Source organism: Tetrao urogallus (assembly GCF_951394365.1).
Source record: "Tetrao urogallus genome assembly, chromosome: 1".
Classification (NCBI taxonomy): Eukaryota; Metazoa; Chordata; class Aves; order Galliformes; family Phasianidae; genus Tetrao; species Tetrao urogallus.
The window spans coordinates 218161-240418 of NC_136813.1; the positions used below are offsets into that span (position 1 = coordinate 218161).

Sequence of the window (22258 nt, forward strand, 5' to 3'; positions counted from 1 at the left end):
CCGGGGTGGGGGAGCTCATCCTGCTCCAGCTGAGTGTTGCTTCTAGCCCTGGCCACGTGCAGCACTTGGGCACTTTCTCCTGAGACAAGACGGTTTGTTTTTCTTGCTAATTTAATTCCTGGTAATTTAATGTCTGGATCTGACGCCCTCCTCCCCCTGTTTCCTGGTGAAGGTCTGACCCCCTTCTTCCCTCCCCACTTCTGTAAGACTCCGGAATAAAACAATATGGATCAGAATAAAACAGTACAGATCAGAATAAAATAGCGTGGATCAGAATAATGCGGTGTGGTTCCCTCAGTGCACAGCACAGCCAGACCTGGGTAGGGGGGGTTCCTGGATGCCAGTGACTGCTGGAGGCCTGTGGCTGGTTCTGCTGCAGGCTGCAGTTCCTGCCCCACTGCTCCCTCTGTGGGGCTCGAACTGGGACCCTTGTGGAGCACAGCATCAGGGCTCCCCGTGCTCCTCAGCCCACACCAGGCTTGCTGCCTTGGCTGTGGGTGCTGTGGCGGGCTGGAGCCCTGTAAGCACTGCGGGGTGCTGCCTCCTCCGGCCAGAGCGCCGTGGATGAGGGGGACCAGAAGAGGGGGGGACAAATTGTTGTGTTAATCATCTCCAGCGCAGAGTCTGGCACCAGGTTGAACGCGATCAGCTGCTGCCTCGCAGCGTGGCAGCGCCCGAGGCCGGATAGGAGGAGCGCAAGGAAGAAAATGCATCTCGGGACAGGACGGGGAGAGCAGTGAGGGCACGGCTGGGAGGCTGTGAGCGGGAGAGGGCGCGGGGCATCCAGCCTTGCGCCGAAGTCCTTCGTGGGCCCCTTTTGGTGCGGCCGGCAGGAGCGGTGCCGGGGGTCGGGCTTTTGCCCCGGAACGAGCTCGAATTGCGGCCCCCTGAGCCGTACCGCACCGCCCTACTGCAGCCCGGAAAGCAAACGGGATCCTGGGCTCCATCAGCAGGGGGCGACCGGCAGGGACAGGGAGGTGATCGTCCCCCTCTGCTCTGCCCTCGTGAGGCCCCATCTGCAGCACTGCGTCCAGGGCTGGAGCCCCCAGGACAAGAAAGACAGGGAGCTGTGGGAGAGGGTCCAGAGGAGCCACAAAGATGAGCAGAGGGCTGCAGCACCTCCCTGCAAAGACAGGCTGAGGGAGCTGGGCTTGTTCAGCATGGAGAAGAGAAGCTGCGGGGTGACCTCAGTGCAGCCTGCAGTGCCTCAAGGGAGCCTGCAGACAGGAGGGGAGTCAGCTCTTGGAAAGGGGAGATGGCAGCAGGACAAGGGGAAATGGTTTGGAGTTGAGGGAGGGCAGCTGGAGGTTGGATGTCAGGGGGAAGTTCCTTAGAGAGAGAGTGGTGAGGTGCTGGAACAGCTGCCCAGAGAGGCTGTGATGCCCCGTCCATCCCTGGAGGTGTTGGAGGCCAGGTTGGATGGGGCCCTGGGCAGCCTGGGCTGCTGTGAGATGGGGAGGTTGGTGGCCCTGCATCGGTGGGGGGTTGGAGCTTCGTGATCCTTGAGCTCCCTTCCACCCAAACCATTCCGTGATTCTGCCCCGCCGGCGCCGGATCCTCCCGGGGCGGAGCCGAGGCGGGGCGGGGCCGTTCGAGCCCGTAAGAGGAGCGGGGCGGCCGCGCTCAGCCCCCCCCCCCCCGGCCCAGCCATGGACTCCCAGCGCAGCCCCGCGCCGCCGCCGCCGCCGCCGCCCCCCCCGGCGCTGCCCTCCCCCCCAGCAGCCGTGCGGGGCGAGCGGCTGCGGGCGCTGCACTGGGAGCCGCTGTCCGCGGCGCGGGTGCGGGGCCGCCGCTCGGTGTGGGCGCCGCGAACCCCCCCGCCGGTTCTGGACCTCCCCCGACTGCGGTCGCTGTTCCGGGAGCCCCGCGGCGCGTCCCCGGGGCAGCGCCCGCCGCCCGTGGTGAGAGGCGGCCGGACCGCCGCGTCTCCGTTGCCGCGCCCCGCGCTCTGACCGCGCCGCACCCGCAGGCAGCGCTGCTGGAGCCCAAGCGGAGCATCGCCCTCGGCGTCCTCCTGAAGCAGCTCAAGCGGTGAGCGGGGCTGTGGGCACCCGCCGACCCCCAGGGGGTTTCGGAGTCCCCCGGTTCCGTCCCGGGGGCACGGAACGGGACCGTGCCCGAGAACGGGGGCGCGCGGCGGGGGGCTCCATCCCTTCGAGAACGTCCGTGCTCCTCGGGGGTCCCGTCCCCTCGAAGAGAATCGCCGCTTCTGGGAGGGGTTCCGTGCCCCTTGAGAGGTGCTGACCCGCTGTTCCAGCCCGGTGCGGCAGATCGTTCGGGACGTCGAGGAGGGCGTCGGGGCGCCGTACGGCGCGGGGCTGCTGCTGGAGCTGTCCCGGCTGCTGCCCGGCGCCGTGGAGGTGAGCCTCGGGGAGGGGGGGACCCCCGGCGGCCCCCTCTGACTGCCGGCTCCTCCGCCCCCCCTCGCAGGTGTCCCGGCTGCGCGGTTTCTCTGGCTGCCCTCAGCAGCTGCCCGAGCCCGAGCTCTTCATGCTGCTGCTGCTGGAGGTGCCCAGGTGGGAGCCGGGGGGGCTGCACGAGGGGCCGGGGGGACCGTCCCGCTCGCCGCACCACCCCGACCTCCCGCTCGCAGCTACGCGCAGCGCCTGGAGCTGATGGTGCTGCAGGAGGAATTCTCCCCGCGGCTCAGCGCGCTCCGCACCTCCATCCAAATCCTGACCGACGCCGCCGAGGGTGAGCGTGCGGCTGCGGTCGGGGCGGAGGGCCGCGTCCCCATCGCGCTCACCGCCCGCCCCCCGCAGAGGTGGTGCGGTGCGAGGAGCTGCACGCGGTTCTGCATCTCGTCCTGAGCGCGGGGAACCACCTGAACGCGGTGAGCGGCCCCCGCCCGCCCCCACCCCGCGGCCCCGCGGCCGCCGTGACCGCGCGTCCTGCCCCAGGGCGGCTACGCGGGCAGCGCCGCCGGGTTTCGCCTGGCCTCGCTGCGGAGGCTGCCCGACACCAGGGCCAACGTGCCGGGCGTGGACCTCCTGCACTTCGTGGCCATGGTGAGCGCCCGCGGGAACGGGTGGTGGCGAGGGTAGGGGGGAAAGGGGTCGTCGTGCGGGGTCGCTCCGTGATGCGGGAATCCCGCTCCGCACCCGCGGGGCCGCTCCGGACCGGCTGCGTGGTGGGAGCCCGCAGCTCCACTCGCTCAGCCCTCCGGCTCCGTCTTTCGCTCGAGTTTTGCTGAGCGCCCATCCGTGGGACGCCGCTCCTCCCCGGCCCGGCCCAAGGTCGCTCCCACGCCGCATCCCCCGCAGGGAGCGCGGTCCGCCCTGCTCAGCTGCCTTTCCTCCACCCCCCCTCCACCGCCCCGTTCCGCCCGCTTGGAGCAGTCGCTCCCCCATCGTCGGCACGGGGGGCTCCGCGCAACCTCCGGAGCCCCCCAGCTTTGTTCTTCAGACGGAAGCGCTCAGCCCGGTGTCACGGCTGGGTCCCGCCCGCCCCGTCTTCGCGGTGCTTCGAGCCGTGCGGTGAGCGCTGCTCTGCGCCGACCCCGCGGACAGGCAGTGCCGCAACCTGCCGTGCGGTGCCGCGCCGTGCTCTGCCCTCGGGGCCGCGGCCCCGCCTGCCCCAGGGGACGCCTCGGGGCCGCTGTCGCTCTCCTGCCGTGTCCCCGCCACGCGCTTATCGTGTCCCCGTCGCACATGTCCGTCTTATGCTCCTATTGCATCCTTATCGTGGTGGTTCCCTGTCGTGCCCCTATCGTGTCCGTGTCACATCCCTGTCGCTCCCTGCAGGAGGCGGCACGGACGGACCGACGCCTGTTGGACTTCCCGAGCAAACTGCCGCACGTGGGCCCGGCCTCGCGGTGCGGGTAACGCCGCGGACACGCGCGGGGCCCGGCGGGGCCGTCCCGGAGCTGAGCGCGGCGCTCCCGTAGGATCGAAGAGGCGGAGGTGGAGGCGGAGCTGCGACGGCTGTCGGCGCGCGTGGCGGAAGCGCGGGGTGCGGGAGCGGCGCTGTGTGCGGGGCTGCGGCCGTTCGTGCGGGCGGCGGAGGCGGAGCTGCGAGCGGTGCGGGCGGAGAGGGATCGGATGTGCGGAGCGGCGGCGGCGGCGCTCGACTTCTACTGCGAGGAGGCGGCGCCGGGCGCGCTGCGGGAGCTGTGTGCGGTGCTGCACGGCTTCGCGGGCCGCTTCCTGAGCGCCGTGCAGGTAATACGGCCCGGCCCGCCCTCACGCCGCCTCTGGCCGCCCCGCTCCGCCCTCACGCCGTCTCCGCGCAGGAGAACAGCGCCCGGGAGCAGTCGCAGCGCCGGCGGCAGCAGCTCGAACTGCAGCGGGACAAACGGCGTTCCGTCGCCACGTGCTCGTTGCGAGACGCGGAGCTCGACGGATCCGCCCGACCCCTCCGCGCCGCTCCGGCGCTGCTCCGGCGGAACACGGCCCCGGCGCTGCCCGAGCTGCGGGGCGGCCCCGAACCCCCCCGGCCCGAGAGTTTCCCCTCCGACCCGCCTCCCTCCGCCCTCCCGCCCCCCTCCCGCCTCTCCGCGCTGTTCTCTCGATGGGGATCCCGCCGCGCTGCCCCCGCGCCGTCGGGCGGCCCGGCGCTGTTCGGCTTTTTGCGGCGCCTGGCGGGCGGGGCGGAGCGCGGAGGCCCCCCGAGCTGAGAGTCGGCGGGTTTTATCTTCCCCTGTGCTTCTGTGTGACGATAATAAATACTTTGGAATTCCTCCTGCCCTCCCCGGGCTGCGGGCTGTGGGATGTGCAGCGCGGAACGCCAAGGGCGGCGTGCGGGGTGAGGTGTGGGGGTGCGGAATTTCGGGCTGCTGACTGCGCAGCTGCTTCCACCGCCCCCCACCCACCCGAACCCGCTGCCCGCAATGTTCCCCGTGCCCCCCTCCCGCTCTCCCCACCTCCGTAGCACAGCTGTGTGCCCATCACTGCGCTCTTTGTTGTCCCCGCGCGGTGCCGGGACGGGATGGAACAACACCCCCCCTTTCCCCCCCAGTCCCTTTGCTTCTCTCCTGCCAGGCTGCAAAGTGGCACTGAGTGCGGGCCGCGGGGGCCGGGCCTGAGCTCCCGCCTGAGCGGGACAGAAGGGTCTGGAGGGGGTGCGGGGCTGGGCAGGATGTGGGGGGCTGTTAGATCCTGAGAGATCCACAGTGGGGTCAGCTGTGGGGTCAGACCAGGCTGCACACCCAGCAGTGACCCAAATCTGTATTGAACACCCCTGCACTGGGTGTGGGGAAAGCCTTTCCCCAGATGGAGCCTGAACCCTGCGCTCCCAGCTCTGCCTGTGGATTCTGGTTCTGCTGTGAAGCACAGTGCAGAGCCCGGCTCTGGCTGCGCATAACCTCCCATGGGAGCTGGTGGGTCGCCGCTGGGTCGAAGCTCTCCCGCAGGCTGAGCGAGCTCCGGTCCCTCCGCAGCTCCCTCCTTGCAGGGTTCCCGGAGTCCCAGCTGGTGGAGCTGGCAGGGATCTCTCAGGGCTTCAGGCCCGGCGCTGCTCCGGCAGGGACACCCAGAGCGGTGCCGGCTCCGTGTCCCGGCAGCTTTGGGAGATCTCCGTGGGGGGAAACTCCGCAGCAGCGGACGTTCTGTGCCCCCTCAGTGTGCAGAAGTGCTTCCCGGTGTTCGGATCCTGAACTCCGTCCCCAGGGCCCGCCTGGAACCTGGGGCGCTGGGCCAAGTCTTTTCCTGCGCCCGCGTTTCCCCGAACCGGCAGCAGCGTCCAGACGCGGTTCGGCAGGCGCGGAGCAGAGCAGGGCCGATGCCATCGCTTGCTCCTGGCGGTGCCCCGTGCGCACAGAGCAGATGCTGGGCAGCAGGGGGCCCAGGGCAGAGCCCCGTGGTGCTGCGCTGCCACTCAGCTCCAGGCAGGGCTCAGCTCCGAGCCGCCGTGCGGAGCCCCCCCAGCCGCAGCCGATTTGCCGTCTGCCCAGCTGTCCGTAGCGCCGTGCCTTGGTGCGAGGACTGCGGGACGCAGTGCCCAAATCAAGGAATCGCCATTCCCCGCTCTCCGTTCCCCGCAGATTTGTCCCCGGCTCTCCGGCTTCGTGTCCCCTCGCGGTGGCGGTAGGGCAGTGCCGGTGTCGATGACGGTGCGAGGAATGTTGCCCGTCCGGTTCCGCCGCGGGCAACTCCGGGCCTGGCCCGCGGTGCGGCGGCTCTCAGGGTCTCTGCAGGACCGGCACTCCCGGTCCGCTCGGGGTACCGCCGTGCCCGCATGGCTCCGCGGAGGTGAGCGGGGGCAGCACGGAGGGTTGGGGACGAGGGCAGTCGGGTCGGGAGCTCCGGGCCTCACGCAAACTCTCCAGCAGCCTCACCCCCCCTCCCCCCATCCCGGCGATGCTCGGAGCGGGATACCGTTGCCGTGGCGACCGCCGGGTACCGGGGATGCGGGGAGCGCGCCCGAAGCTCCCCCCCACTGCAGAGCCACAGCCCGGGCGAGACCATCGGCGGGGCGCGGAGGGGGCACTTGGTGCGCTTTTCCCGTGGCCGCCCGTGGGTGCCTCTCGCGCCGTTTCCACCGCGGGTTCCGAGCGGCTCTCCGCGCTCTGCGGGCCACGGCGGGGCGGCCACGGGGGGGTTGGGCTCCCCTCGCGCTGCCGCGGGGACGCGCGGGGCCGCAACCCCCCCGCAGTGGTGCGCGCCGCTCGGGCAGATGCGGCTGCGGAGCGCGCCCAGCCCTGGCGCAGTCCCCGCCGCGCCGGGCCGGGCCGAACCGAACCGGGCCGGGCTGAGCCGAGCCGCGGCGATGCGCGCTGCCGCCCCGCCGGCCCCGGCTGCCCGCGGCGGGGGCTGAGCCGTGCCGAGCCGAGCCGAACCGGGCTGGAAGGTGACAGCGCGGCCGCGGGGCGGGGCGGGCGGCCGGGACACGGCCGGCACGGGTGGGGCGGTGCGGGGGGGTGCGGGGCAGCGGGCAGCGCTGAGCGGGGCGGGACGGGAGGGCGAGCGGCGCCGGTCGGGGGGAGCGGGCGCGGGTGAGCGCAGCGGTGCGGGCGGCGGGCGGAGGCGGCGCAGCGCCATCCCGGTGCCGGTGCCCCGCGGCCCCCCCGGGGCGGGGCGGGTGGTGACGTCGCGGTGCCGGGCCTGCACAATGGCCGTCGGGGCGGGGCCGCGCCGGGGCCTGCAGCCGCGGGGCCGCCGCAGCGCCGTGAGCGGACGCGGGGCCGGGAGATAACGGAGAGGGGCGGGGGGGGGGTGCGGGGACGTGCGGGGCGCTGGGAGCGGCGGTGCCCTCGGGGGGATCCGAGGGGAGGGCGTGTGAGGAGGAGGCGCCCGCGGGGCGATCGGGAACGCTGCGGGGGCAGCGGTGCGGTGCGGGGTGAGCGCTGCCGGGCGGGCGGGGTCGCTCCGGCCCGGGAACCGCGCTCCTTTTGCCGGAGGTGCGGCTGCGGCCCGGCGCGGTGCGGGGCTGGGCGCGGTGCGGAGCTGAGCGCGGTGCGGGGCTGGGCGCGGTGCGGGGCCCGGCGTGCACTGACAGCCCCGCCCGCAGGCTGAGCGCCGCGGGGCCTCGGGGACGCCGCCATGGCGAAGCGGGAGGCCAACGCCAGCCCGGTGGTGCGGCAGATTGACAAACAGTTCCTGGTGTGCAGCATCTGCCTCGACCGCTACCGCAACCCCAAGGTGCTGCCGTGCCTGCACACCTTCTGTGAGAGGTGAGGCCCCTCCCGCCGCCCCCCAGCACTGCACCGCATCGCGGCTGCTCCCTCTGCATCCCCTCTGCATCCCTGCTGCATCTTGTTGCACCTCCACTGCACCCTCACTGCATCCCTGCTGTACGCTGGCCCTGCTGCATCTCCCTCACTGCATTCCTGCTGTGCCCTGCTGCCTCCCACTGCATCTTTGCTGCATCCCCGCTGCATTCCCTCTCCCCTCCCCCCCACCCCCCCGTGCTGCACTGCATCCACCAAAGCATTTTCCCTGAAGACTTCTCGCGAGAGAAGGGCTTCACTGCACCCCCAGTCCTGCACTGAGTGTCTGGACCCCCTGAAACCCATTACACCCTCACTGTGTCCTCACCGTGCCCCACTGTGTCTCTGCTTGTGCCCCTCTGCTGCATGCTGACCCCAGCTGCACTCCCTTACTGCACCCCGCTGCACGTGTACTGCATCCTCAATGCATCCCCCCACCGCACCTCCTGCAGGTCAGCCTGCTCACTGCACTGCACAGCGCTCACACTGCGTCCCTGCAGGGTCCCACTCCTCCCGCAGCATCCCCTTCCTTCCTGCAGCTCCTGCAGCTCTTAGGCTGGAGCTGCCGGGTCCCACTGTGTCCTGCTGAGCCTGCACTGCACCTCTCTGCTGCCTCCAAAAATCGCCTGCCTGCATTCCCGCTGCCCTGCTGTGCCTTCCTGCATCCCTTCTGCACTCCTAATGCCTGCCTCCCCACCGTGTCCCCACTGTGCCCCGCTGCATTGCCTGCTGTGTCCCTGCTGTGCCCTGCTACCTCCAAGTTGTGCAGCACTGCGTCCCCCTGCATGTCTCCGGCACAAGATGGGGTCACCCCACTCATGCTGGGAGCCGGGGTCCCACTGGCCCCATGGCCCTACAGCCCCCATAGCGTGGGCTGTGGCTGCAGGGTTGTTCCTGTCCCGCAGTGCAGGGTCTGGAAGGGATGGGGGTGGAGGGGGCTGCAGCACGGCTGAGGGCTCTGTACTGACATCTGCTTTCTCTGTGCCCCCCCAGGCCCCTGCCCACCCCTGGCACTCCCCTGCTCCCGTCTGGCACGGCCCTGTCCTATTATCCATCTGTCTGTCTGTCCGTAGCCCCATGCCGAGGTCTCACAGCCAGCTTTCTGTGGGCTGTGGCCCCATCCCTACCCGTCCTGTCCGACCTCCAGCCCTGGCCCATGCTCCTGCCGCGTGCACTCTGATGCACCATGGCACAGCCCCCGTCTGTCCGTCCATCTCACCGTCTGCCATCCCCCCAGCCCCATCCCTTGCTCCCACCCATGCACCCCAGTGCAGCCCATCACAGCCCGTCTGTCTGTCCTTCCCCCAGCCCTGTCCCACACACCCTATTGCACCGAGTCACAGCCCCATCCATCCATCTGTCCGTCGTCCGTCTGCTCCCTCAGCCCTTTCCTCCGGTCCTGTCCTGTGCACCCTGCAGCACCGTGGTGCATCATCCCCGTCTCTGTCCACCCTTCCGGCCCCTTCTTCCATGCCCTCCAGTTCACCCATCAGTCCATCCTTTCCCCAGCCCCGTCCTCCCATCCCACCCGTGCCCCCCTCGTGCACCGCGGTGCAGCCTTCGTCCCCCCGCCCGCCCCATCCCGGTGCCCACCGTGGGCAGCCCTGACCCTCTCGTTGTCCCCGTTCTGCCCCAGGTGTCTCCAGAACTATATCCCGCCCCAGAGCCTGACCCTGTCCTGCCCCGTGTGCCGCCAGACCTCCATCCTGCCCGAGCGCGGCGTGGCGGCCCTGCAGAACAACTTCTTCATCACCAACCTGATGGAAGTGCTGCAGCGCGACCCCGACAGCCGCGGCCCCCACCCCGGCCCGGGGCTGGACCCCGTCAGCGCCGTCACCGGGCAGCCCCTGTCGTGCCCCAACCACGAGGGCAAGGTGGGTGGCGGGGGGGGGCGGGCGTGCCGCCGAAGGGGGGCCCTGAGCGCCGCTGCCGCAGGTGATGGAGTTCTACTGCGAGTCCTGCGAGACCGCCATGTGCCGCGAGTGCACCGAGGGGGAGCACCGGGAGCACGTCACCGTGCCGCTGCGCGACGTGGTGGAGCAGCACAAGGCGGCCCTGCAGCAGCAGCTGGATGCCATCCGCGGCAGGTAGGGGCGCGCGGGGTGGGGGGGATGGGGGGGTGTCCGGCCGGCGGCCGCCCTCCGTGCCCAGCGCCGGCTCCGCAGGCTCCCGCAGCTGGCGGCCGCCATCGCGCTGGTGTCGGAGATCAGCCAGCAGCTGGTGGAGCGCAAGAACGAGGCGGTGTCCGAGATCGGCAGCACCTTCGAGGAGCTCGAGAGGGCCCTGCAGCAGCGCAAGGGGCTGCTGGTGCGCGACCTGGAGGCCATCTGCGGGGCCAAGCAGAAGGTAGCGCTCCGCCCGGTGCGGCGGCACGCGAGGCGAGGCGAGGTGCGGCGCTGCGCGGCGCGGCGCTGCGCGGCACGGCGGGGACGCTGAGCGCTGCCGCCGCCCGGCCCGCAGGTGCTTCAGGCACAGCTGGAGGTGCTGCGCCAGGGCCAGGAGAACATCCTGAGCAGCTGCGCGTTCACGGAGCAGGCTCTGCACCACGGCACGGCGCCCGAGGTGCTGCTGGTGCGCAAGCAGATGAGCGAGAGGCTGAGCGCTCTGGCCAGCCAGGAGTTCCCCGAGCACCCGCATGAGAACGACCAGCTGGACTACGTGGTGGAGACCGACGGCGTGCGCAAATCCATCCTCAACCTGGGCGTGTTGATCACCACCAGCGCCACGGCGCACAAGACGGTGGCCACGGGCGAGGGGCTGCGGCACGCGGTGGTGGGGCAGCCCGCTTCGCTCAGCGTCACCACCAAGGACAAGGACGGCGAGTTGGTGCGCAGCGGCAGCGCCTGCCTGCGCTTCGTGGTGACGGGGCCGGACGGCGGCGCGGCTGAGAGCGAGGTGCAGGACAACAAGAACGGGACCTACGAGCTGCTATACACGCCGCGCGCCGAGGGCGACTTCCAGCTGTCCATCGCGCTGTACGGGCAGCCCATCCGCGGCAGCCCCTTCCGTGTGCGCGCCGTCAAAGCCAGCGACGTGCCGCCGTCCCCGGACGACGTGAAGCGCCGCGTCAAGTCGCCCAGCAGCGGGCACATCCGGCAGAAGGCGGTGCGCCGGCCCTCCAGCATGTACAGCAGCGGCAAGAAGAAGGAGAACCCCATCGAGGACGAGCTCATCTTCCGCGTGGGTGAGCGGCGGCGGCGGCGGGCGCTGCGGGGCGGCGGAGGCGCGGAGCCTCGCTGACGGCTGTGCGTCCCCACGCAGGGAGCCGCGGGCGGGAGAAGGGCGAGTTCACCAACCTGCAGGGCATCTCCACCTCCAGCACGGGCCGCATCGTGGTGGCCGACAGCAATAACCAATGCGTGCAGGTAGGAGCCCCCGGCCCCTGCCGGCCCCCGGCCCTCGGCCCGGCTAAGCCCCGCCTTCCCCCCGTCGCCCCCAGGTGTTCTCCAACGAGGGGCAGTTCCGGCTGCGCTTCGGTGTGCGCGGCCGCTCCCCGGGGCAGCTGCAGCGCCCGACCGGCGTCACCGTGGACATGAACGGGGACATCATCATCGCTGACTACGACAACCGCTGGGTCAGCATCTTCTCCCCCGAGGGCAAATTCAAGGTGAGGGGGGCGGGGGGGCCGGGCCGGGGGGCGCGGGCGCGGGGAGCCCTTCTGATTCCATCCCCGCCGCAGACGAAGATCGGCGCCGGGCGGCTGCTGGGCCCCAAAGGCGTCGCGGTGGATCGCAACGGGCACATCATCGTGGTGGACAACAAGGCGTGCTGCGTCTTCATCTTCCAGTCCAACGGCAAGCTGGTCACCAAGTTCGGGAGCCGCGGCACGGCCGAGCGGCAGTTTGCAGGTACACTCGATGGTAATACACGGGCGCGGCCCTCCTCCTTACTGCATGCCTGGGGCTGCCTCTGCTGGGGCCGGGTGAGTACCGAGCTCTGCCGACCTGCGGCACCGCAGCGCCGGAGGGGGGGCGGGGATCGGGCTGCGCGCTGGGCGCCGGGCTCAGATTGCAGCTCCGCGTTCTGGGTTCTGGAGCCGGGCTCAGGTTCTGGGTTCCGGTTCTGGGCCCTGGTTCTAGGTTCTAGAGCTGCTTCTGGTGCTAGGCTTAGGGTCGTGGTTTCTAGGCTCTTGGGTTCCATTTCTGGGTCCTGGTTCTGAATCTCGGCTCTAGTTGTAGTTCTGGTGCTGGAGCTAAGCTCTGGGCTCCAATGCTGGGTTCTGCAGGCTGATTTCTGGGCTTGTGTTCTAGGTTTTAGTTCTGGGTCCCAGTTCTGGTTCTCATTTTCAGTCTTGATTCCGAATGCTGTGTTCTAGGGCTGAGTTCTGGGTCCAGGTTCTGAGATCTGGCTCGGGCTCGGGGCTCAAGTTCTAGTTTCAAGTTTGGGATTCTGGTTCTGGGTGCAAGGTTCTGGGCTCGGGTTCTAGGTCCCCATTCTGGATCCCAGTTCTGGGTCCTGGACTAAGGTTTAGGTCCCAGTTCTGGGTCTTGGTTCTGACGCTGGACTCTGAGTCCCACTTCTAGGTTCTGGGATCTGGCTTCCCAGTTTTGAGTGTTGAATTCTTGGTTTTGGACTCCAGTTCTGGGTCCCGCTCCTCGGTCCTGGTTCTGGGTGCCGGGTTCTGGGCTCGAGTTCTAGATCCCAGTCCTGGGTCCCGGCCACGTCTCCGGGTTCCGCCCCACGGGTGGGGTGTTGGGTCCCCCCCAGCTCTGCGCTCCCCAGGGCCGGGCACCGCCTGCACTAACGCTGCCGCGCACATTAACCCCACGAGGGGTCCCGGTGCCCCCGGCCCCTCTCAGTGCTGCTCCTCCAGGGCCACACTTCGTGGCGGTCAACAACAAGAACGAGATCGTGGTGACGGACTTCCACAACCACTCGGTGAAGGTGAGCTGCGCCCATCCCCGTGTGCTGCGGTGATTGGCCCCGTGGTGACACCCCATGGTGACGCCCCATGGAGACACTTCCTGGTGCCACCTCATAGTGACACCCCATGCTGACACCACATGGTGACACTCCCTGGTGACACCCCATGGTGACACCCTGTGGAGAAACCCCACGGTGATGCCCAACAGAGACACCCTATGGTGACACCCCACAGTGACACCCCCTCGTGACACCCCATGGAGACGCCCCATGGCAGTGACCCCTGATGACACCCCATGGAGACACTTCCTGGTGCCACCTCATAGTGACACCCCATGGTGACACCCCATAGTGACACCCCACTGTGACATCCCATGGTGATACCCCTGGTGACACCCCATGGTGACACCCAGCAGAGACACCCTATGGTGACACCCCACAGTGACACTCCCTGGTGACACCCCATGGAGATGCCCCATGGCAGTGACCCCTGATGACACCCCATGGAGGCACTTCCTGGTGCCACCTCATAGTGACACCCCACAGTGACACCCCCTGGTGACACCCCATAGTGATGCTCCGTGGTGACACCCCATAGAGGCACCCCACAGTGACACCCCACTGTGACACCCCATGGTGACATCCTTGGTGATACCCCTGGTGACACCCCATGGTGACACCCTGTGGAGACACCCTATGGTGACGCTCAACGGGGACACCCTATGGTGACACCCCACGGTGACACCCCCTGGTGACACCCCATGGCGATGACCCCTGCTGACACCCCATGGTGACGCCCAACGGTGACACCCTATGGTGACACTCCCTGGTGACACCCCACGGAGACGCCCCATGGGGACATCCATGGTGACACTTCCTGGTGACACCCCATGATGGCACCCCCTGGTGATACCCCAGGTGACACCCTATGGAGACACCCCACAGGGACACCCTATGGTGACACTCCCCGGTGATGCCCCATGGAAAGGCCCCATGGCGATGACCCCTGCTGACACCCCATAGAGACACCTCACAGTGACACCCCCTGGTGACACCCCCTCCCCAGGTGTACAACGCAGATGGAGAGTTCCTCTTCAAGTTCGGGTCGCACGGGGAGGGCAATGGGCAATTCAACGCGCCCACCGGCGTGGCCGTGGATGCCAACGGGAACATCATCGTGGCTGATTGGGGCAACAGCCGCATCCAGGTGGGTCCTGCCCCCTTCCTGCCCCCCCCCAACAGCCCGTCGCTGTGCCCCCCTTGGGCAGGGATGGGGCCTGGGAAGGGAGTGGGGTGCGTGGCCCCAAATTGGGACTGAGTCATAGTGGGGTTAAGGTTGTAAGAGCTCACTGAGACCATCAGATCCAACGGGGGAATGGTGGAATGGTTGAGGTCGTGGGATCGTTGATGGGGGCAGCTGGGAGCTGAGCATGGGCAAAGTTGGTAAAGCCATGGGGAGGGACGGGGGGGGGGTGGGGATGGGGTCTGTGTGCCCACGGGACTGCTGAGCAGGTGGGAAAGGTGTCCATGGGGCTGTAGAGACATGGGCTGTGCAGGGGAATGGGTGGGTGGCCATGGGGGGTGAGCGAGGGCATCCCATGGAGGGCTATAGGGGATGAACGGGTGGGTGTCCACGAGGAGCTGTAGGGGATGAGCGAGGGCGGCCCATGGGGGCTGTAGGGGATGTGTTGGTTGTGCCCACGGGGGCTACAGGGGATGTATAGGGGTGTATCCATGGGGGGCTATAGGAAATGAACGGGAGTGTGTCCACGGTGGGCTTTGGTGGGTGGCTGCGTGCCCGTGGGGGGCTGTGGGGAAGGCTGGGTGCGTGCCCACGGGGGTGGAGGTGCAGGGATGGAGCCGTGGGAGGCGCTGGGGCCGCACGCTCAGGATGGCCGCAGCTGCCGGCGTTGGCGTCACATCGCGGGGGTCCCGCAGGTGTTTGACAGCGCCGGCTCGTTCCTGTCCTACATCAACACGGCGGCGGATCCGCTGTACGGCCCGCAGGGCTTGGCTCTCACCTCGGACGGCCACGTGGTGGTGGCGGACTCGGGCAACCACTGCTTCAAGGCGTACCGCTACCTGCAGTGACCCCGCACGGCGTTCCGCGGTTCCGCTCCCCCCCCCCCCCCCGCGCTGCACTTTAACCCGGCGCGGAGCGGAGCGGAGCCGTTACCTCCCAACCCCCCCCAGCCCCCCCATGGCGCGGTGATGCTGCCGGGGGGGCCGTGATGGGGGGAGCGGGGGGAGGAGGCCGGGTGGGGGGTGTGGGGGGGGGGGGGGGCGGCGGGGGAGGCCGGCAGCCGCCACGCGCGGTGTGTGTACAAATCAATACAGAATAAAGGAATACAGAAATGTTCGGAGAGGACCGCATCGGGGGTGGGGGGGGCGGTGGGGGTGAGAGGGGGGAGGCAGCCGGCAGCGCCCGTGGGGGCCGAATGGTGCGGGGGGGGGTGGGAGAGCGGAGAGGGCAACGCGGGACCCCCGGTCCGGGTGCGGGGCGCTGCGGAGCTGCGGGTTCGACCTTTCCGCGCCGTGTCCCGCTGTGGGTCGCGCTGCCCTCCCCTGCCCTTTCCCTTCCCCCCAGTTCCCGAGCAAACAGCGGCATTTCCCAGCACGGGGTGGCGGGGGGAGGGCGCTGATAGGAAGCGGTTGGGGCGGCTCCAGCCCTACCTGCGCTGCCACGGAGTGTCCGTGCCCGGCCGTGACCCCCCCCGCGTTGTGCAATGGGCCCGGAGGTGGCGCGAGGTGTCGTCGCGTCCCCCCCACCCCCCCCGCGGAGCGCACTTAAAGCGGCGGAGGCGGCGGAGCTGCACCGCACACCATGGGGGGGTCCGCGGCCGCGCTGTGCCTGGCGGCGTTGCTGCTCCTGGTGGACGGATGGCCGCTGTGAGTGCGGAGCAGCGAGGCGAAAATGGGGCCGGGGCTGCAAAGGGCGTTGGGGTGCAGGAGGACGGGGGGGGGGGGGGGGTGTCAACGGAGCTTTGGCTGCATGCAGAACTGCAATAGGGGAGTGGGATGCATAGGGAGGATGTGTAGGGCGGGTGGGCTTCGGGAGCCGGGGGTCCATTTGTGCTCCTTCAGTGCTGGGGGCTGTGCCATAACCTTCCGTGCTGCCCACCCCCAGGACTCAGCACAAACCCCACGCACCTGGAGATGGGCACCGCCGTGGGGCTGAGACCCCCAGCAACGACACCGGTGAGAACTGCGGGATGGGGGAGGAAGGGGGAAGGTGGGAGGGTCGCAGCGGAGCCGGGGGGGGGTCTGTGCCAACCTGAGCCCCTCCTGCAGCCCTGGCCCAGATCTGCGGAGACGAGGGCGGCTTCGACGCTGCAACGCTGAGCGAGAACGGCACCATGCTCTTCTTCAGGGGTAGGGAGGGGGCTGAGGGTGTGGGGTGGGGGCTGGGGGCGTGAGGAGAAATGCAGTCGGTGGGGAGATGGAGGTGGCACTGGGAGGGGGGTGATGGGCTGCTGGATAAATGGAGTGTGGGAAGGGGAGAGGATGGGAGGGGATGTGGGAGGTGCGGGGCGATGTGGCACTGGAGTGTGGGAGAGAATGGGGTGTGGGGGGGGGGGGATGGGGTGTGGGGGAAATGGGGGGAGATGGGGTCTGTAGGGACCAGGGGATACAGGGAGTGTGGGTAAATGAGGGCGGAGGTGGGCCGGGTTGGCTGTGGGGCAGTGCTGTGGGGTAGCACGGTGCTCCCACCCAGGAGGGGACGTGTGGGAAATCTCGTGGGAGAGACCCCAGCCCCACAGCCGCCCCCTGGCTGAGTCCTGGCCTGAGCTGGAGGGGCCCGTGGACGCAGCGCTGCGCATCCACCGCCGGGATCATCCCGAGGAGCACCAGAGCCTCTACCTCTTCCAGGCACGGTCCCAAGATGGGCAAGGGGGTCCTGAGCTGGGGGAGCTGGGCTGGGGAGTTCCAGGCTGGGAATATCACACTGAAGGTCCTGGGCTGGGGGTCTGAGCTGGGGGGGTCCCAAGCCGGTGGTCCCGGGGTGGGGAGTCCCTTGAGGTCCTGGCCTGGGCTGCTCCTGGCTGCTGGGGGGCTGCCCCTGTGTCCACATCCCTGGGCTGCCTGTGAGACAGGAGGTCCAGAGGCCCCGGCCTGCTGGTCGAGCGCTGGGGATTTCTCCTAGGGCCGCTTCCACGGAGCCGGCCGGATCTGAGAGCTGAAGCTGCGGGGCTCATTGCAGGGTGAGAAAGTCTGGTCCTATGCTGGGGGGCAGCTGCGCCCCAATTTCCCTCGGCGCATTGCGGATGAGTTCCCGGGGGTCCCCGGAGATCTGGACGCTGCTGTGGAGTGTCACCCTGAGGAGTGCGGTGGGGACAGCGTGCTCTTCTTCAAGGGTGAGAGCAGAGCGGGGGCCGGGGGGGCTGGGGCTGCATGGCAGAGCCACACCGTATGAGCCGTGCTGCCCCATATGAGCTGTGCTGCACCATACGATTTGTGCTGCCCCATATGAGCTGTGCTGCCCCATGTGATTTGTGCTGCCCCATATGAGCTGTGCTGCCCCATATGAGTTGTGCCACCCCATATGAGCTGTGCCACCCCATATGAGCCGTGCTGCCCCATGTGAGCTGTGCTGCCCCATATGAGCTGTGCCGCCCCATATGAGTTGTGCCACCCCATATGAGCTGTGCCACCCCATATGAGCCGTGCTGCCCCATGTGAGCTGTGCTGCCCCATGTGAGCTGTGCTGCCCCATATGAGCTGTGCTGCACCATATGATTTGTGCTGCCCCATGTGAGCTGTGCTGCCCCATATGAGCTGTGCTGCCCCATATGAGTTGTGCTGCCCCATATGAGCTGTGCTGCCCCATATGAGTTGTGCTGCCCCATATGAGCTGTGCTGCACCATACGATTTGTGCTGCCCTCTATGAGCTGTGCTGCCCCATATGAGTTGTGCCACCCCATGAGCTGTGCTGCCCCATATGAGCTGTGCTGCACCATACGATTTGTGCTGCCCCATATGAGCTGTGCTGCCCCATATGAGCTGTGCTGCCCCATATGAGCCGTGCTGCCCCATATGAGCTGTGCTGCACCATACGATTTGTGCTGCCCCATATGAGCTGTGCTGCCCCATATGAGTTGTGCTGCCCCATATGAGCTGTGCTGCCCCATACGAGTTGTGCCACCCCATATGAGCTGTGCCGCCCCATAAGAGCTGTGCCACCCCATACGAGCTGTACTATGCCATACAAGTTGTGCTGCCCTATATGATTTGTGCTGCCCCATATGAGCTGTGCTGCCCCATATGAGTTGTGCCACCCCATATGAGCTGTGCCACCCCATATGAGCCGTGCTGCCCCATGTGAGCTGTGCTGCCCCATATGAGCTGTGCTGCCCCAAACGAGCTGTGCTGCACCATACGATTTGTGCTGCCCCATATGAGCTGTGCTGTGCCATACGAGCCGTTCTGCCCCCACGCACACAGGGGATCAGGTGTTCTCCTTCGACTTGGAGCTGCGGGTGACGAAGGAACGCCCCTGGTCGAAGCTGGGGCGGTGCGACGCGGCGCTGCGCTGGTTGGAGCGCTACTACTGCCTGCAGGGCACCCAGTTCCACCAGGTCAAACCCCATACTGGGGAGGTGCTCCCTGGGTACCCCCGTGATCTCCGGGACTACTTCATCCCCTGCCCCGGCAGAGGTGAGGCTCCCCTGGGGGCTGTCAAAGGGATCTGCAGCCTTGTGACAACCAGGGACCCCACGTGCTGGAGACGTATGGGGGAATGGCGTACTGGAGATGCACTTTGGGAACTCGCTCTGGGGACCCAGTGACTCTGGGGAGTCATGTGCTGGGAACACAACCTGGGGCCCTGCTCTGGACACCCACCCTGGGGACCATCCTGCAGATTGACCCTTGGGATGTCAGCCCAGAGATCTGCACCCACATTACCCATTCTTGTGACCCACACCCTGGGGACCCGCTCCTGCAGAGCTCTGGGACCCAGCCCCAGGGTGTCCAAGGCACCCTGAGGTCCTCTCCATACAGTGGGGACCCCGCTGGCCGTGTCAACATCCCCCATCTCCATCCCATCCCCACCCCCACCCCCACTACAATCCCCATCCCACCGCCATTCCCACCGCCATTCCCACCCCACCCCATCCCACCCCCATCCCACCCCATCCCATCCCATCCCATCCCATCCCACCCCATCCCATCCCACCCCACACCACCCCATCCCATCCCCATCCCATCCCATCCCATCCCATCCCATCCCATCCCATCCCCATCCCATCCCACCCCATCCCATCCCATCCCATCCCACCCCATCCCATCCCATCCCACTCCATCCCACCCCATCCCATCCCATCCCATCCCACCCCATCCCATCCCATCCCACTCCATCCCACCCCATCCCACCCCATCCCACCCCATCCCATCCCACCCCATCCCATCCCATCCCATCCCATCCCACCCCATCCCATCCCATCCCACCCCATCCCACCCCATCCCACCCCATCCCACCCCATCCCATCCCACCCCATCCCATCCCATCCCATCCCACCCCATCCCATCCCATCCCACCCCATCCCACCCCATCCCATCCCCATCCCACCCCATCCCATCCCACCCCATCCCATCCCATCCCATCCCATCCCACCCCATCCCATCCCATCCCATCCCATCCCACCCCATCCCACCCCACCCCATCCCATCCCATCCCATCCCATCCCATCCCATCCCATCCCACCCCCATCCCATCCCATTCCCTGACCCCATGTCAGCACTGCCTCCACCCTGCAGGTCACACACACAGGAACACCTCATGGAGTGACGCTGGTGACCGCTGCAGTGGGCAGCCCTTCCAGGCCATCACCTCCGATGACAGTGGCCGCATCTACGCCTTCCGTGGTGAGGGGCACGGGGGTCTGTGAGGGGCCGTGGGCTGTGGGCCGTGGTGCTGATGTGTCCTGCAGGTGGGCTGTCATTCCGGCTGGACTCCTGGAAGGATGGGTGGCACGCGTGGCCGCAGGCACACAGCTGGCCGGGCCTGCAGGGTGACGTGGACGCCGCCTTCTCCTGGGATAAGCGCATGTATCTGATCCAGGTGGGCCCCCCTTGGGGATGGTGCCGCCTGGGGACATCGCCTGGCACCGGGCTTTCGAGGTGCCACTGCCAGGAGAAAGGCAGCGGGTGGCGGCACAGTGGTGTCCCTGCGTGGCTGTGCTTCTCCTGGCCTGTGCTTCCCCGGTGCCTCCAACCCACACCGGCATTGGCCCCATCCATGGGCAGCCCCACAGCCCTGACTGTTCTTGATATCCTGTCCCCACCCATCCCCATCCCATCCCCACACCCTGGGTACCCCCTCCTGCAGAGCTCTGAGACCCAGCCCCAGGGTGTCCAAGGCACCCTGAGGTCCTTTCCATACAGTGGAGACCACACTGGCCGTGTCAACATCCCCCATCCCCATCCCATCCTGATCCCCACGCCCACCCCCACCCCCACTCCAATCCCCATCCCACCCCCATCCCATCCCCTCCCATCCCATCCCCATCCCATCCCATCCCATCCCATCCCCTCCCATCCCATCCCATCCCATCCCATCCCATCCCATCCCATCCCATCCCATCCCATCCCATCCCATCCCATCCCATCCCCATCCCATCCCCTCCCATCCCATCCCATCCCATCCCATCCCATCCCATCCCATCCCATCCCATCCCATCCCATCCCATCCCATCCCATCCCCATCCCATCCCGTCCCGTCCCGTCCCATCCCCATCCCATCCCCATCCCACGCCCACCCTCACCCCCACTCCAATCCCCATCCCACCTCCATCCCATCTCATCCCCATCCCCATCCCCATCCCCATCCCCATCCCATCCCATCCCATCCCATCCCATCCCATCCCATCCCATCCCCATTCCCATCCCATGCCCACCTGCTGCCCGCCCCACATCCCTGTGCCCACCCACTCCCACAAATGCCTGCACCCATCCACACCAGTCCCTGTCCCCGTGCCCATCCCACCCAGTCCCACTCCACCCTATGCCCACTGATGCCCACCCGCTCTCCGCAGGGCTCGCAGGTCTCCATCTACCTCTCGGGTAGAGGCGGCCACCAGCAGGTTGAGGGCTACCCACGGGCTCTGCAGGAGGAGCTGGGGGTCCCCGAGGCAGATGCCGCCTTCACCTGCCCCGGATCCGCAGAGCTCTACGTCATCACAGGTGGGCAGTGGAAGTGTGGGGCCGGGTGGGGGGGTGGCACTGGGGTCCCCGCGGCTCCGGGTGACAGCGCTGTGTCCACAGGGGACCGTGTGCGGCGTGTGGACTTGACGCAGAGCCCACGGCGTGCGGATGAGCCGCAGCCTCTGCCCCACGATGGCGTGGACGGGGCCATGTGCACAGCCGATGGCATCTACCTGCTGCGCGGGGGCAGCTACCATCTCTACAGGGACGTGGCTGAGCTGCTGGCTGCCCGCCTGCCCGCAGCCCCCCGCAGCATCGCTGCCCATCTGTTCCACTGCGCACAGTGAGCGCAGCCCCCACCCCACAGGGTGCAATAAAGGCTATGGAGCCCCTGCCCGGATCTGTGTGTGCCTCAGTGTGGGGGGCGGGAGGGGGGTCAGCGCAGCTGGGCTGTGCTGGGCTGTATTGGATCCTATTGGGCTGTACTGGGCTGTGCTGGGCTGTGCTGGGCTGTGCTGGGCTCCATTGGGCTGTGCTGGGCTGTGCTGGGCTGTGCTGGGCTGTGCTGGGCTGTACTAGGCTTTATTAGGCTTTACTGGGCTGTGCTGGGCTGTACTGGGCTGTGCTGGGCTGTGCTGGGCTTTACTGGGCTGTGCTGGGCTCTATTGGGCTGTACTGGGCTGTACTGGGTTGTGCTGGGCTCTATTGGGCTGTACTGGGCTCTACTGGGCTGTGCTGGGCTGTACTGGGCTGTGCTGGGCTGTACTGGGCTGTGCTGGGCTGTGCTGGGCTGTGCTGGGCTGTACTAGGCTTTATTGGGCTGTACTGGGCTGTGCTGGGCTCTATTGGGCTGTGCTGTGCTGTGCTGGGCTTTACTGGGCTGTACTGGGCTCTATTGGACTGTACTGGGCTGTACTGGGTTGTGCTGGGCTCTATTGGGCTGTGCTGGGCTGAACTGGGCTGTACTGGGCTGTGCTGTGCTGTACTGGGCTGTACTGGGCTGTGCTGGGCTGTACTGGGCTGTACTGGGCTGTGCTGGGCTGTACTTGGCTGTACTGGGCTGTGCTGTGCTGTACTGGGCTGTGCTGGGCTCTACTGGGCTGTACTGGGCTCTATTGGGCTGTGCTGTGCTGTACTGGGCTGTACTGGGCTGTGCAGGGCTGTGCTGGGCTGCACTGGGCTGTACTGGGCTGTACTGGGCTGTACTGGGCTGTGCTGGGCTCTATTGGGCTGTGCTGGGCTTTACTGGGCTGTACTGGGCTGTGCTGGGCTCTATTGGGCTGTACTGGGCTGTGCTGGGCTGTATTGGGCTGTACTGGGCTGTGCTGTGCTGTACTGGGCTGTGCTGGGCTCTATTGGGCTGTACTGGGCTGTGCTGGGCTGTGCTGTGCTGTACTGGGCTGTACTGGGCCATGTGTGTTCAGACTGGCTATGGGAAACGATTTCCCGTCCCAGCAGCGGCTGTGCGCAGCATTGCCGTGCCGTGCCGTGCCGTGCCGAGCGGCGCTGCTCAGTGCCGCCCTCCGCTGTTCGGTGCCGGGCCGAACCGGGCCGATCTGCCGCTGTGTTGCCATCCCAGCTCCCTCCGTGCCGCAGCTCTCCGTGCC

General features: G+C 67.9%; 2 protein-coding genes across 3 annotated transcripts; both read left to right on the forward strand.

Annotated features, from left to right (window-relative positions):
- Positions 1 to 7478: 7478 nt before the first annotated feature.
- TRIM3 (tripartite motif containing 3) lies at positions 7479 to 14599 on the forward strand (the record flags this gene model as incomplete). Of its 2 annotated transcripts, none has more annotated exons than XM_079541788.1 (11): positions 7479 to 7609; positions 9282 to 9519; positions 9581 to 9732; positions 9811 to 9991; positions 10106 to 10829; positions 10907 to 11010; positions 11085 to 11252; positions 11325 to 11505; positions 12459 to 12529; positions 13575 to 13715; positions 14447 to 14599. In XM_079541788.1, the coding sequence occupies 11 exons, from the start codon at positions 7479 to 7481 to the stop codon at positions 14597 to 14599; spliced, it is 2244 nt and encodes a 747-aa protein (XP_079397914.1). The 2 variants fall into 2 exon arrangements, with proteins under 2 accessions (XP_079397914.1, XP_079397913.1); XM_079541787.1 differs by having other exon boundaries at positions 11325 to 11493.
- Positions 14600 to 15332: 733 nt separating this feature from the next.
- Positions 15333 to 20998, forward strand: HPX (hemopexin; the record flags this gene model as incomplete). Its single annotated transcript, XM_079535881.1, has 10 exons — positions 15333 to 15397; positions 15636 to 15706; positions 15800 to 15880; positions 16224 to 16378; positions 16710 to 16863; positions 17952 to 18164; positions 19266 to 19373; positions 19439 to 19569; positions 20543 to 20690; positions 20772 to 20998. The coding sequence occupies 10 exons, from the start codon at positions 15333 to 15335 to the stop codon at positions 20996 to 20998; spliced, it is 1353 nt and encodes a 450-aa protein (XP_079392007.1).
- Positions 20999 to 22258: the final 1260 nt, after the last annotated feature.